Genomic DNA, 15,669 nt, shown 5'->3' with positions numbered 1-15,669 from the left:
TCATCTTGGACCATGAAGTAATCTTTAGAATAGAATCCACACCAAAAGGAACAAAAGAGCCTGCAATCTTGCCAGTTCTTGGATGTGAAAGAGAAACACTTCTATTTCTTGTAAACCACTGCTGCTCTGCACCTAACCGCACCTAATCCTGACTAACACACTGTCTGTACAGCTTCATAGCTCGTGCCATCTCCTCCTTGCGCTCTACACTCCAGTTACACTGACCTTCTTTTAGTACATTTTACTAGTCTTACTCCCTTTTGCTATAAAGCTGTATTAATCTAGGATGATCCTCAACCTCTTTCCCCCAATTAATACCTACTTAACCTTTCGATTTCAGCTGAATTGTCACTTGGAGAAGTTTTCTAAGTTCTCCCTGAAGAGGTCAAGTCCCATTTTTATGTGTGCAGTAAACAATTTAATCTCGTCCAGAGAGAGACCCGGCCTTTGCCCTCCGCCCCTGGGAGAAGGTCTCTAAGCTCTTGAAAAGCCATGCCTTGTAAGAGCGTCTTTGTTTACCTGGGGGCTTTGGGCCACACAGACAGTCTAACACTGTGACTTAGGGTGGGGTTTTGGGTTAACAGTATCAGCCCAACCTGCAGAGTTGACCTCAGTCAGCTACATGGGTGGTCAACCAGGTCTATGTGAGTGAGGCCCAATAAACACTCAGGATGCCAAGAATCAGCTGAGATTCCCTGGAAATACTGTCACACATCACTGCCAGGAACGTTAGCGCCATCTGTGACTCTATACTGGGAGAAGACAACTGGAAGCTCTGTGCTTGGAACTTTCCCCAGGCATCTCTTCCCTTGGCTAAATTTAATCTGTATCTTTTCACTGCAATAAACTCTAACTGTAATATAACAGTTTTTGGAGAGGGCTATGAGTCCTTCTAGCAAATTTCAGAACCTAAAGGTGGTCTTAAGGATCCCCCAAACTTGCGACTGTCAGAAATGAGGATGGTTTTGGGGACCCTAAACTCTGTAGCTGGTGTTCAAAGTGAGGGTAGTCTTACAGGTTGTTCTCAAACTTTGTAATATAGTTCTCCTTTCACTCCATGCAGTACTGATTGCCACTGTAAACTGCATTTCAGTGATTAATACCAATCTCCTCCAATAACTCCAAGCACCCTGAGGGCAGGGATCACGGCTGTTCATCATTTCCCAAGCACCTAGCACAGTCTCTGCCACACTGTAGGCACTCAATCATTCCTCCCTGAAAGACTGAACAGATGGAGTCAGACAAACCCAGCACACTGCAGCAGGATCTTAAGCAAATCAGACCTCAGCTTTCTCATCAGTAAAAGGGTAACAAGACGACAATGTTTTGTAGAGAAGCATTACCAAAATGTCATTCTTGGATCCTTATACATGAATTGTAATTACTGTAATGACAGTGTCTTTTCTCGATATTTTATTAACCAACAATCCACACACACACACACACACACACACACACACACACACACCCTCCAATCACAGCAAATGATTAGCGTTAGACAGCCAGTTTTACCACCCTAAACTGATGCAGTTCCATCCATAAATACCAAAACTATACACTTAGTTAACCCGTAGAACTTTATCACAAATAAATATGATTTTTTTTTTAAGATTTTATTTTTTTCCTTTTTCTCCCCAAAGCCCCCCGGTACATAGTTGTATATTCTCAGTTGTAGGTCCTTCTAGTTGTGGCATGTGGGACATCGCCTCAGCGTGGCTTGATGAGCAGTGCCATGTCAGCACCCAGGATTCGAACTGAGGAAACACTGAGCCGCCTACAGCAGAGCGTGCAAACTTAACCACTCGGCCACGGGGCCAGCCCCACAAATAAATATGATTTTAATCTACTTTTTTAAATTTCTGAAAATACTCCTAAGAGTCCAGAGACCCTGGATTGGAAACCATTACTATAAGCTCTTGAAGCCTAGAACCAAAGATTATATGTTTATGTAATATATACTACAAAGTTTCTAGCACAGGCTCATAGGAGGCATACACTAAAAAGACTGATAGATATTGCTGGAGAATTCCTGATCTGTCAGTTTAATAAGAACTGTTGCCATAATATAGTAGGAAAAAAATGATATTATTGGGAAATCACTAATCTGACATATTAATAAACACAGCAGGAATAATATAATACAAACAAAATATTTAATTACAGTGAAATGAAAATGTAATATGGAACTAGAAAAATATCAAGGGACTCCAGAAACTACAAATTCATACTCTAGGATCAGTTCTTTTCTTTATAGAATACTTTCTTACACCTTAAAAATATCCAGGCCTCTACACATCAGACATCATCAGCGTCCTAGTGAACTCTAGTGTTCTTTAATTGTAACAATCTTAGAGATGAAGAGTGCAGTCTACATCTGTTGGATATCTACCATGTGCCAAGGACTGTACACGAAAACAAAATCCCTGACTCTCGGATTTACAATTTAGTGTGCAAGAAATATAAACACGCATACACATACATGGAAAAGATCTGGAAGAATATAAATTGTTTTCAGCGGTTATCTCTGGAGTAGACATTAAAAAGAATTTTTATTTTCTGCATCATACAATTATAATGCTTAAATAGTTATAAGCATATATTCTTATACACCTTAAAAAATAACAGAAACTTTCTTTAGATGGAGAAAAATCACCTGAAAGACTTTTAAAACTATCTGTTCCCTACTTTTTCTCTACTACCTAGATCTTGAAAATCACAAACTGTGGTTTTAAAATTATAATTATTGTATTGCAATGATACATAAGTACACAAATATTACAATATATAAATGGATTATCTGTGTTAGAGAAATAATTAGAAACTCAAAATGTTGAGCATTAAGAGATTAGTTAGATAAATTATAGGCCATTTAGACCAGGAGTACTTTTAAAAGAGGGAGTATTCTGATGTGATGAGGAGTATGCATTTCAGAGCTACCCCAGCTCTGCCACTGACTAGTTGCATAACTTGGGCAAGTTTCTTAACCTCTCTGGGACTCAGTTTCCTCATCTGTGAAACGATGAGGAAACTGTAAAATGACACACGGTTGCTATGAGAATGAGTTACTACAAAGAAATTAATAATGAAAAATAATATATACAAAAGTACCTAACAAGCCTTCAATAAATGTCAGCTAACACTGGTATGTGTACTGAAATAGGACAAAGTCAAACTTTTACCATTAAGAGAAAAAAGATGCAAAATATTTTGTATAATAATCCAACTTTCATTAAAAAACTTATAAGAACGTTGTCAGAGAACGAACAGAAAATGTGGGAGGTAGTAAGGCATGCGGAATTGCAAACCTGGGTTTTACACTTGGGTTTAAATTCTGGATTTACCACGTGCTAGTTGTGTGACCTCAGGCAAATAAGTTAATTTTTCCAGGCCTCAATTTCTTCATCTGTGAAGTGAAGATAACATCCTCATAGGGTTGTTGCAAGAATTAAATAAATAATATATCTAACACAATATCTGACACACAACAAGAAAGGCAAACGTTGGCTATGTTGGTATTGCTATCATTATAGTTGTTCTTAATAAGAAGAGACACAGTGTCTTATTCATCTTTATATCCTGAGTGCCTAAAACAATGCCTAGCATAAAGTGGGTGCTCAATGACCACTTGCTGATTAAATGAATGAGTCACACTGGTCAGAGTGGTTAGTAGAGATGGGGGGGATTACAAGGATATCCATCGCCATCACTCTCTATTTCCGTAATTAAAGTTCTGCTATCAGAAAAAAAAGCCTGACACTTTACACAATGATAAAACAATGTTTTCCTAACCCCTAAAGTAAAAAAGCAAGAATTTTCTAATTTCTCTAAAAACACTCAATTTTCAAAAGTTGGTGGAAAATGGAAAGAAGTAAAATAATAAGAGAAAAAGGGAACAAGTTACTAAGTGGAACAGCAAAGGCTTCATTTCAACGGCAGCAATGAGAATCAGCACTTTTATTTTTCTACCTTTCTAAAGGTCAAACAGATTATCCTAAGCAATTTTTTGAGTCTCAGAAATAACTGCAATTTTCAAACAAATAAAGCATATTTAGCTTAGATTTTAAACATGAATCAAACCTCTTTTATCATTCTGTCTTTCAGCTTTTCCAAACAACAGACCAGACATGGGGAGGCACCTAATAAGGTCAGTTAAACGTTTCACTGTACACGCTAGAACAGCAGTTCTCAAAGTGTGGTCCATGGACCTCTGGGAATTCCTAAGACTCTTTTCAAGGGGTTTGTGAGCTCAAAATTGTTTCCATAATAATTTCAAGACAGTTCTGGCCTTATTCCCTGCTTTCACACTTGCACTGACAGTACAATAGCAGCGGTGGGTGAAGTATTTCAGCATGAATCTAGGCAGTAGTATTAAACTGTTTCACTGACACACAGACACAGTTAAAGAAACAACAAAACGAAAAGGTCAGTTTTACTGAAGAATGTCTTTGATGAAGCAGTAACGGTTATTTTTATTAAATTTCAACCCCAGAGTCCAAGTCTTTAAGAGTCTGTTGAATGAAATGGGTTGTACAAATAAGGCATTTCTGCTGCACCAACACACGCTAGCCATTTCGAGGAAAGGCACTGGTGCGATCGTTGGAGGTGTGGGCTAGGTCAGCCGCTGTTTTCTAGGGACATCCTTTTCACTCGGAAGAACAAATGGCAGACAAACACACTGTTCAGACAGTGTATTTGGCAGATATTTTCTTGAAATTGAGAGAAATCAGTGTCACTTCAAGGAAAACACGATATAGCATTTGCTGTTCTGGATAAAATGTGAACTTTCAAGTGAAAACTCGAACTTTGTAAGACTTAGATCCACCGCTGTGAGTTTAATAGTTTCATGAAAATGACTTTTCTGATGACACCGATGGTGATATTAACAAACGTGACTTGTTGATAACGTATATAATCAAACAAGTCAACAGTTAGAAGACCTGCTTAAGTTAGCGAATTTTCAAAATAACCAATGCACGATATTACCCGATCCTCATGAGCAAAAGATTATTCGAAGAGCAAGACAAACCAAAGGATTTTAATATAACAAAGTTCACTGACGTGGTTTCAAATTTCACACTGCAACTAACCTGCAACTAAGCAACCTTTTTGGAGTTTTGATATAATATCAGAGAGTATCCATAATTCTCTGAAAAAGCTATTAAAATACTCCTCTCTTTGCAACTACAAACATGTGTGAGACAATTTCCTTCATGTAGTTCAACCAAGAACAAAACGAAACAAAATAAAAACACTGCAACAGACTGAATAAAGCCGTGACAGGAGAATCAGGCTGTGTGCTATTAAGCCAGACATTAGACTGCAAAAATGTAAACAACGCGCTCTTCTATTTTATTTTGTTTTGGTAAATATAACTGTTTTCCATTAAAAAATATTTTATATTAACTTCTAATAAACTTACATTTATTTTTAAATCAATAAATAAACATTTTTAAATGTCTCAGTTTTAACGGCTAATATGATAAACATTGATAAATATAATCCACATAAACAAAAGCTCTTTGGGGAATCGCAATAATTTTTAAGATGTAAAGGGCTCCTAAGACAAAAAAGTTTGAGGACTGTGACACTAGAGACACACAGGCGGAGCAGAGTCCTGCTTATAAAAAGCATTGCTCTCAAGACTTTCAAATATCCAAAAACCATACCTGCTTGGCAAAAAATATCGTGTCAAGTCTGGAGTCCTGAACCACAGAGCCTGCTGGTTCTTCTCCTGGCTGCCACTTGAAAAGAAAAATTAACCCATGAACTGGCCTACAAAATAAAATACAAATTAGTGACACCAAACCTTGCTGCTTGTATAACACATTGTCAGTATATTAAATTTTAGTCAGCTATTTAACAAATATAATGCAAATGAAGTAAATGAGAAATTTTCTTTTTGGTGAGGAAGATTTGCCCTTAGCTAACATCCGTTGCCAATCCTCCTCTTTCTTTTGCTTGAGGAAGATTAGCCTTGAGCTAACATCTGTGACAATTTTCCTCTATTTTGTATGTGAGATGCCACCATAGCATGGCTGATGAGTGGAGTAGGTCCACACCCAGAATCTCAACCCGTGAACCCGGGCCGCCTAAGTGGAGGGTGTGGAACTTTAACCACTTGGCCACAGGGCTGACCCAGGGAAATTTTTTAAAGTTTCTATTGCTATTCATAGTCACTGAATGTTGCCTAAGATGAGGCTAATAAAACTTAAAACTACAACAGGGAAAACAGAATTACAATGAAAAATTTATTCTCAAGTCTGTAGATTATTCATTTCTACCCTATATCATCTCACTTAAAAATAGAAAATAAGAACATAAAAGTAGAAGCTGTTAACCCTAAATGGAATTCCAATACATATGAATAAAGTGCATGTGGGATGTTCACAGATAAATGGTTGACAGCATACATGTTATGAAATACAGGAAGTCACCTTCATATAATTATTGGATTCATGAACAATCATCAAACTACAGTATGAACGGATGCTGTCACCTCATGCATCACAAAGTCATCCACTTTGCTCCAGGAACTATTGTTGCCCACAAAACATTAAATCACCACCTCAGGATTCTCTCCAGTCCACCTTTCACAACTGCCTTCCAAGCAACAAAAGTCCTATCCTTTAAAGACAGTTCAAATGACGCATCTTTAATTAACCTTCCCTGATCATTCGGCCAGAAGTGATCTCTTATTCCATCTAAAGTGACTGCTCTTTTTGTGGGCAAGGGGGAAGCAGGGGGAAGCAAACTATCTCCTTCTTACTATTAAAAACAGTAGCCATATCCCTATGATCTCCATTTTCCCTTTTTTTTTTTATGCTGTCTAAATCTCCATTTTCCCTTTTAAAAGCCTACTCCCGGGCTGGCCCGGTGGCGCAGCAGTTAAGTTTGCACGTTCCACTTCTTGGCGGCCCGGGGTTCGCGGGTTCGGATCCCGGGTGTGGACATGGCACTGCATGGCAAAAAGCCATGCCGTGGCAGGTGTCCCACATATAAAGTAGAGAAAGATGGCCACAGATGTTAACTCAGGGCCAGTCTTCCTCAGCAAAAAGAGAAGGATTGGCAGTAGTTAGCTCAGGGCTAATCCTCCTCAAAAAAATAAAAAATAAAAAAAATAAAAGCCTACTCCTTGTCCCCATTGCAAGAGTCCAGGAACTCTCCCACCAGTGAAAACCCCCCTAGCCCTCCATTTGCAACACAGGATCAACACCTGAGGGCATGCAGCTTAGGGGTATGGAGAGGCCCAGAGAGAGGATTCTGGTCAGAAGGATGGGGGGAAGAGGAAGGCACTTCCTGGCATCTGCATTTGGAATCTGAACTGTAACCTCCCCAAGAAGCAATGTGATCATAACTAGACAAGTTCTGAAGTACTATTAATATACGTTATCTTCTAAATATGCTTTTGTAGACTGACCTATTATTCATGTTTTTTATATTAAAATGCATCCCATGTTTTAACTCTATCGAACTATAAGTCAATGTTGTAAAAAACCAACCAATCAGTACTTTGTTGATATGGAACTACAGAGACTTAGTTGTTTTGTTTGGTTTTGTTTTTTAAGATTGGCATCTGAGCTAACAACTGTTGCCAATTTTTTTTTTCCTGCTTTTTCTCCCCAAATCCCCCCAGTACATAGTTGTGTATATTTTTAGTTGTGGGTCCTTCTAGTTGTGGCACATGGGACGCCACCTCAGCATGTCCTGATGAGTGGTGCTGTGTCCGCGCCCAGGATTCGAACAGGCAAAACCCTGGGCCACCAAAGCGGAGGCCGCGAACTTAACCACTCGGCCACAGGACCGGCCCCATACAGAGACTTAGTTTTTAATCCCTTACAGGTCACCTAGCTATGAGCCTCAGGTTCTTGGTTATAAAATGAGAATAATAATACCCGCCTCACAGGATTGAAAAAAAGACTTAAAGGAGATAATACTTAGCCCAGGGTAACCCAAGTAATATAAACACAAAAGTTTGCTTAGATACAGACATTATTTTTAACACAATTGAAGTTATACTTACTTTAATTTTTCAAAATTCTCAGGTTCTAAACTCCATATTTCTTCTACTTGAGCTCCTCGGCAACCTGAAATAAGAAATTCTTCCTTTAGAAAACCAAATAACTCATTTTTTACCATTAAATAAAATATTAGTTAAAAGAAATGCACAATTGGGGTAATAAGACATGGCACATTAAAATGGTAAAATTGATAGTTCACAGCCAAATCCTACCACTTCCTTTACTATTTCCTAAGTTACAATGGGAGTAGATTAGTTTTATAATTTAAAAAGTTCCAAGAGTTTATTTCCACAGAGGCACCACCCCGTGACTATTCCTTCTCAGTTCTCTCAACCTCTGGCTCTTCAGCCACTCTTGTCACTCAACTGCTGAGTTTCCCCAGCTCTGTCCTGGGCCCTCTTTTTTGCTGACTGTACACTTTTTTTTTTAAGTGGTAATAACTACCACTTAACACTGACTTTCATATCACATATTTAGTACTGACCCTTTTTTAAAATTACAATTCTGTATTTTCTGTTTTTAGAATTTTATTTTCAACTACCTTAGAGGCCCCTAAACATGCTCTTCCTCTAGGGTGAGGTTTTGCCCCTCAAGGAACATTTCACAATGTCTGGAGACATTTATACTGTCACTGTTGTCACCTGCGGGGGAGGGTCTTGGCATCTAGTGGGTAGAGGCCAGAGATGCTAAATATCCTACACTGCCCAGGACAGCCCCTGACAACAAAGAATTATCTGGCCCCAAATGTTAACAGCGCTGAGGGTGAGAAACTGTCCGCTACTAGGATGTATCATAGCAATGGTGTACTGGTTAAGAGCTTAGCCTCCAAACTCCCAGGGTTTGCATCCTGGCTCCTCCACTTACTAGCTACGTGACCATTTAATTTAACCTCTCTGCTCTTCACACTCACAGAGCTGTTATGAGGAATAATGAGATAATTTTTTACATGAGATACATTTAACACAGTGTGTGGCACACTCTAAAGGTTCACTGAATGTTAGCCAGTAGGATTATCACAACACACAAAACAGCCATATTTACCAGTGCCTTCTATAAGTAATGTGCTTTAAACGCATTTTCTCTAATGCCGGCAGACAAGTGTTATATGGAAGAGGTTTAGAGATGTTAAGTCCTTGCCTAAATTCACTACAGCTAGTGTATGTCAAAAAGCTACTTAAAACCCACATCTGGTTCCAAAGTCTGGGCACTTTCTAATATTCCAGATTTTCAAGTGAGATCTACAGAAGCTTTAGACTACCTGCATAAATCAATGGTTTAAAAAAAAAGTTGGGTCAACCAACTACGTAACTTTGGGCATTCACACCACTACATGACTCAACAGCTTGCTAGACATTCACATTTAGTAAGGTGAGGAAAAAAACCTTACACATGTGAACCTATATTTATGTGAGTGTCGAAAAGGGCATGAAAGGACACTAATGCAATTGTTAACACTGGTTACTGCTATTGGGAAATCAACTGTAAAAAGGCCAAATATGAAAACATTGTACAGGGGCCGGCCCCCTGGCTGAGTGGTTAAGTTCGCACGCTCCGCTTCGACGGCCCAGGGTTTTCCCAGTTCAAATCCTGGGCGCGGACATGGCACCGTTCATCGAGCCATGCTGGGGAGGCGTCCCACACGCCACAGCTGGAAGGACTCACAACTAGAATATACAACTATGTACCAGGGGGCTTTGGGGAGAAAAAGGAAAAATAAAATCTTTAAAAAAAGAAACAAACAAAACATTGTACATAACAAAACAACAACAAAAACCCACTGAATAAAAGTGCCCCAAAATCTTTTGCACAGGTGGAATTTCAAGAGGTGACACCACTTAAATAACCTTAAGTTTAACACATACACATCTCTTAGTGTAAGGAAACCATAGTACTCAACTGTTAGCATCTATCTCCTTAGCTACATCAATATCTAATAATCCCCTTATGTACGTTAAATTTCAAATAATGCATGGTATAATGGAAAGACAAATCAGCAATGAGTCAAGAGACCTGGGTTCTACTCCCAGCATTGCCTTCAAGTTCTTAACCTTGAGCAAGAACATAATGTCTCTGAGCCTGACTTTCCTCACGTATAAAACCCGCTTCATCCAATCCACACAGTTCTTGTGATGTCCAAGTTATCAAACACTAAACACAAAGAATCACTTAATGCAGACCCCCCCAGTACATATTAAGCAAAAAGCTGGGTGGGAGGAGGCTTTAAAAAGTTACGAAATGTCAGTATTTAACAAATACCTTTATGTGCCAAGCATAATACTAGGCTCTGGCAAGGTCAGAAAATAATACACTATTGTCATAATACTTAACTTCACAATCTAGTAGAAAACAAGCACACATACAACTCACAGACACTGCAGCATCATAATTTGCATATGAAAGGTACATGGGAAAGCCTTCTGCAAGTTGAGATAGAAGAGATCACTACTATCTTTGCTGATGAGAAAAACTGTCATGGCTGGTTGAACTGGGTCTTACGTAGGATGACCATATAATTTGTTATCCCAACCAGAACACTGTTCCAAAGTGAAAGGGAGTCCTAAAATTAAGATGTGTTTTGAAATATTTACGTAATGACTAACACATTTGTATTATGATTACTGGTGGCTGTATAAGATAGTTCTCTTCAAAAACTTATTTCAAAAATAATTTTTTAAATAATCTACCTAAAGTCTTTCTCCTCAAGAAAAATATCCTGGTGGGGCTCTCTCAAACTGTTGGCAGTGCCTTAAATTTCATTGTTCGCTAGGTATGCTATCTTCCAACAGTTCTGATGACAATTCGATTGTCATTTCCCTAACCTTGCCAACAAATCTACCAGAAGTAGCAACAGGCATGGCCCCAGCTTCTGCATTTCCCACAAAATGGCCCCAGATATCTTCCCCAACCCCATTCTCAGTCATTCCATGGCATGGGCAAATGACATTTAGCTGGTGATGTGACCATACAGGAAAAACTGGGTTCTCAGCCCTTAGGCAATCTCTCCAAATACAAGGACTAGACTCAATTATTTGAAATGAACAGAGAGCCCTAAGTTGGAGGCACTGTTAACTTGTACCCCTAATGAGTACCCCTAATGAGTCTCATTTTGGGGGCCCCAGCAATTATAAGCAACACTTGCTTCTGGGGGTGCCATGTGCACCATCATAACTATACTTTTATTTCTTGTGTGAAAGCCAGGCATTAATTTGCCTCTCAACAAGGTGACAGGCACCTTAGGAGCAATCACAACAGATCTTCATGTTAAAGAAACACCACATTGGCCCCAACAGTCACTCAGAGCTGCCTCAACTCATGGGCCAGAGTTGTTGTGGATGTCGGAATTCTGCAAGACTTCCCCCTTGCAGGCCAAGGTGGAGTCCGAGCAATCACTCACACCCTGCTGTACCTGGGTTAATGCCTTAAGCCAAGAAAGGTCAACACAAAAACCTAAGGAGAAAGCCACCTGGCTTTGTAATGTCAACACGACAAGAGATAAATTAGACAGATTTGGTACCAGCCCTGTGGGTCAGGTCAGATTAATTAGAATAGCTGAGGAAAAGGCATATTTTTGTGGAAAGGATGGATTTTTTATCAGAAGATAATTTTCAATGAATTTCTCCTGTTTCTGCTTATCTTCTGAGAGGAACTAGCAGATTTGCTCTGGACTGTCTCTTCTAGGATGTTAGTATAGTAAACAGACTTGAAAGATAAGAGATGGTGTCTCCCTCTGGGGTAGAGGGAAGACTTAGAGCCAAAGATTGAGGTTTGCTAGCAATCTCTGTATAAAACTGGGAGTTCCGTAAGTTCAGAATTCCTCAGCTTTGACACAGACTCATGTATGCAGCATCCACCTGGGTCCACCTCCACTCCCATGGACTCAGAGGACAAGGGAACCAATGCAAACATGAATCTCTTGCTGCCTATGGTGCCGTGAGTAATACAGTCCTTTATCTCTAACATAAAAGTTGTCCACCAGCATCTATAACACAGGCTAACTTCTTAGCTGGCAAGCAGAGTAAAATCTAACACTTCATAATTTTTAACAGACGCTGGATTTCGTCAAGTGCTTTTTGTAACTACTGGGATAATCGTATGGTTTTTCTTGTTTAATGGTTTTTTTGTTAATACGGTGAATTACACTGAATCTCAAATGCTGAACCAATCCTGAATTCCCAGATTAAACCCGACTCAATCATGATATATTGTCCATTTAACATATTATTGGACTTGATTTGCTAAAATTTTGGTTAGAATTTTTGCATCTATTTTGATGACAGATAGAGGTCTGTAGTTCCTTTTCTTGTAAGGTCTTCATCTGGTTTGGGTGTTAGGATAACGCTGGCTCTCATAGAATGTGTGGGAAGTAATCTTTCCTCTCCAATTTTTTTGGAAAAGTTTGTGTAGAACTGGTATTAATTTCTTAAATATCTGATAGAATTTACCAGTGAAGCCACTTTGGCTAGAGTTTTCTTTGTGAGAAGACTTTAAATTAAAATTAAAATTTAATAAATCTAAGGCTATCCTTGTTATCTATATTTCTTCTTAACTGAGCTTTGGTAATTTGAATCTTCAAAGGAAGTTGTACGTTTCATCTAAGTCATCAAATTTATTGGCACAAAGATGTTTAGCCTATTCCCTTATTATCCTTTGAATATCTGTCAAATCTATAGTGATATTGTCTCTCTTATTCCTGATAGTGGTCTTTTGTGTCTCTTCTTTTTTTATCAGCCTGGCTAGAGGCTTATCCATTTTATTGGTCTTTGAGAAACCAGCTTTGGCTTCATTGATTTTCTTCACTATTTTTCTCTTTTCTGTTTCACTAACTTCAACTCTCATCTTCATTATTTCCTTACTTTAGGTTTAATTTGCTCTTCTTTTTCTAGTTTCTTGAAGTGAAAGCTGGTATTACTGATTTGTTGTAGGAAAAGTAAATCCAGTCCCTGTTACTCCTTCCTGGCTGGAAGCAAAAGTTTACAGCTTCTGTTCTTAATTGGCAGACTATCACAGTTTGTTTCGGTGTATTTATGAATTATGCATGCACTATACCAATTAAAAGTATAGTTCTGCTCCATCAGTTTCTTAACTTAACAGAACTTTGTTTTACCCTGATGTTATAGTCCAACAAAATTTGTACTTATATATTCACTAAACCCACAAATAATTTCCCCTCCAATGAAGAACCTTCTACAATAAATTTACAATAGCATTCATAATACAATAAGATGTTTCATTTTTGAAAGAATGAACTTCCAAAAGGTTCTTTAAATCCATAAATTGGATGAGGAAAAAACCTGGAAATAATTGGATTACACTTATTTGAAGCATCTGATAATGATATACAACTACCATCACTAAACTTCCTGCAAAGTTCTTCTGCTGGTGGAGCCAGCCATTAATAGCTATTGCCTCACTTTTCATACGTGCAGGTGCAGAAGGTGGATTTACCTATCACTCTCTTACGCATGACTTTATTTAAATCACTTCCAATTTCAAGTTTTCTGCACATATGAGATTGAAACAACAGCTGTTAATGGAGAGGATTAATTTTAAAATAAAGAAACTTGCCTAGTACAATATTTCTTAAAGTTAACTTTAATACATCATAATAGTTATGGCTTTGAAGGTAAATTTTATAGCTAAATCTGCAGACATGTCAAACACAGCATATGTCTAAAACTGAACCCAACTTGTCGTGCATCAAATCTATTCTTCTCTTGTACTTCACAAGCCACTCAAGCTAGAAATAGAGTCATTTTCACCTCTTTCCCTACATCCAGTCAGTCAGTGGTCCAGCTGATTTAAATACAGGAAAATTATGGAATCCACCTCCTCCTCTCTAACCCACTACTTCATGTCAAGCCAACCAGCTCACAGACTCCCAGCTTCTCTCACTTCATTCCAATCCACCCTGCACAATACACATAGAAAACCTTTTTTAATCATAAAAATCTCATTTCAGCATTCAAGTATCTTTGACAGTTAAATCCCCAGTGACTACACAGCAATCCAAATTGTACAACATGACATACAATCTGGCCTCAGTTTATCTCTTCAGCCTCAGATTCAACTACTCCTCCAATCTATTCCATTACATTTCAGACACTTGGCTAGCTGTTCTCTAAGCCATATACTTTAACATCACTGCTACTTAGGTTTTTCCTTCTGTCTATGCTCTTCCACGACCTGTGTTCCTGTAACACTTTGCACATACTCTAACACAGTAATAATTATAATATAACATAACCAGAATACACCATGTTATAGTTTGATTGGCAGTTCTTTAGAACAGCAGTCATGCTTTATTCACATTAAAATTTCAAACCCTACCAGTGTGCCTGAGATATAGCAGGTGAACAATACTTGCTTGATAAATGATATTCCAAATATTCAGCTATGTACAATAAACAGTATCTATACCAACGATTAATTTTCACCCCGAGGACAAGTTTTAACACAATCTCTAGAATTAATAACACTTAAGGAAATACAACAGAGAAAAAAATTACTGCCCACAGAAGAGGCTGGGAACAAGAGGGACAGGAAAGGATAAAAAAGTGAAAGATGATTACTTAGGCTGGAACACAACGAATACAGCCAAAAAGCAATTATGAGGCAAGTATGTTGCCTCTGGTCCATAGCGCTAGCTCAAGAAAACACATTTCACCGGAAGCTGAAAATGAGCAGGGGGCGGAACTAGCCAAGTGGCCCGTGGTTCCCACGCAATCAGCGCGTGTGGCCACCCGCAGGGCTATTCCGCACTTAAGATGTCCTGCTTTGAATAACTAGACTCTCGGGTTCCCCGGCGGCGTGGCCTTGAGACACGCCATCCTCGAGAAGGCACACCCTGGCGGTGGCGGCAGGACTGATGGCCGAGCCACGCACCTGGGCACACCTGCCCGGGATGGGGAGCGCTCCGCAGAGAACCGGCGGTGGGAAGGGAAGGATAACGCGCGTACGGGGTCAGGGGAGGGTGGAGGCTCCAGTCAATGAAGCAAGTAATTGACGGCCGAATCCCGAGGATGCGGCAGCACACCCGACAGACGCGGTCCCTGCCCTCGTGGTGTGGCTCTCCCTCAACATCACTGCGGAAACGCGACGGCCCGGGACCAAGAAGGCGCGGGAGCCCCGCATCCTCCCTCCCCGACTCCAGCTGTCCAGAGTCGCCTCCCTTCAGACCGGGTCGGCGGTGGCCGCAGGGGACCACTCCGTGCCCAGCTTGGGCCTCCTCCCGTGACCCGTCCGGCCCAGGACGGCCCCTTGGCGCTCACCGAATCCTTTAATGAGCTCGGTGAAGACCCCGGGGTCGCTTTCCATGAGGCACCACTCCCCAGCATTGCCCGTCATGGCCCCGCCACACGCCGCCCCGCTCCACCTCTCGCGCCAGCCGCCCCCCGCACCAGCTGCCGCCGGCCACTGATCTCGGCGAACCCGCCGCCGAGCTCGTCCACCCCACGTCACCCCGCCTACTTCCCGACAGCCTCCGGGCGCCGTCACCTGCAGCGCCACAGAGCGCGGGAGGACGCTCTAGCCGCCCGGGAGACAGCGAAAGGCTTCCCGGGCTGCGCAGGACCCGTAGCCGACTCGGAAGGGGCGGGGATTCAGAGCGCCGGGGGAGGGAACATCCGGGATCCTCGCCAATCTGGGGCGGGGG

General features: G+C 40.3%; 1 protein-coding gene across 12 annotated transcripts in view; it reads right to left on the bottom strand.

Moving 5' to 3' along the window:
- The window catches only part of UCHL5 (ubiquitin C-terminal hydrolase L5), a 42,033-nt gene extending 26,429 nt beyond the window's left edge, over nt 1-15,604 (bottom strand). For 2 of the 12 annotated variants that reach the window (XM_014849896.3, XM_070501612.1), the window contains exons 1-3: nt 15,287-15,601; nt 8,021-8,084; nt 5,667-5,772 (exon numbers count right to left, since the gene is read on the bottom strand). In XM_014849896.3, the coding sequence (XP_014705382.1) occupies nt 5,667-5,772; nt 8,021-8,084; nt 15,287-15,362 (246 nt within the window). In that variant the 5' untranslated portion in view covers nt 15,363-15,601. Of the gene's footprint in view, nt 1-5,666; nt 5,773-8,020; nt 8,085-15,286 lie in introns of all 12 variants that reach the window. The other 10 variants (XM_070501617.1, XM_070501613.1, XM_070501619.1 and 7 more) reach the window with 8 other exon arrangements.
- Nucleotides 15,605-15,669: the final 65 nt, after the last annotated feature.

The sequence above is a fragment of the Equus asinus genome, chromosome 30 (assembly GCF_041296235.1).
Source record: "Equus asinus isolate D_3611 breed Donkey chromosome 30, EquAss-T2T_v2, whole genome shotgun sequence".
NCBI classification, from domain to species: Eukaryota; Metazoa; Chordata; class Mammalia; order Perissodactyla; family Equidae; genus Equus; species Equus asinus.
Note: the sequence above shows the minus strand (reverse complement) of the source record. Positions and strands in the feature narration are given on the sequence as shown.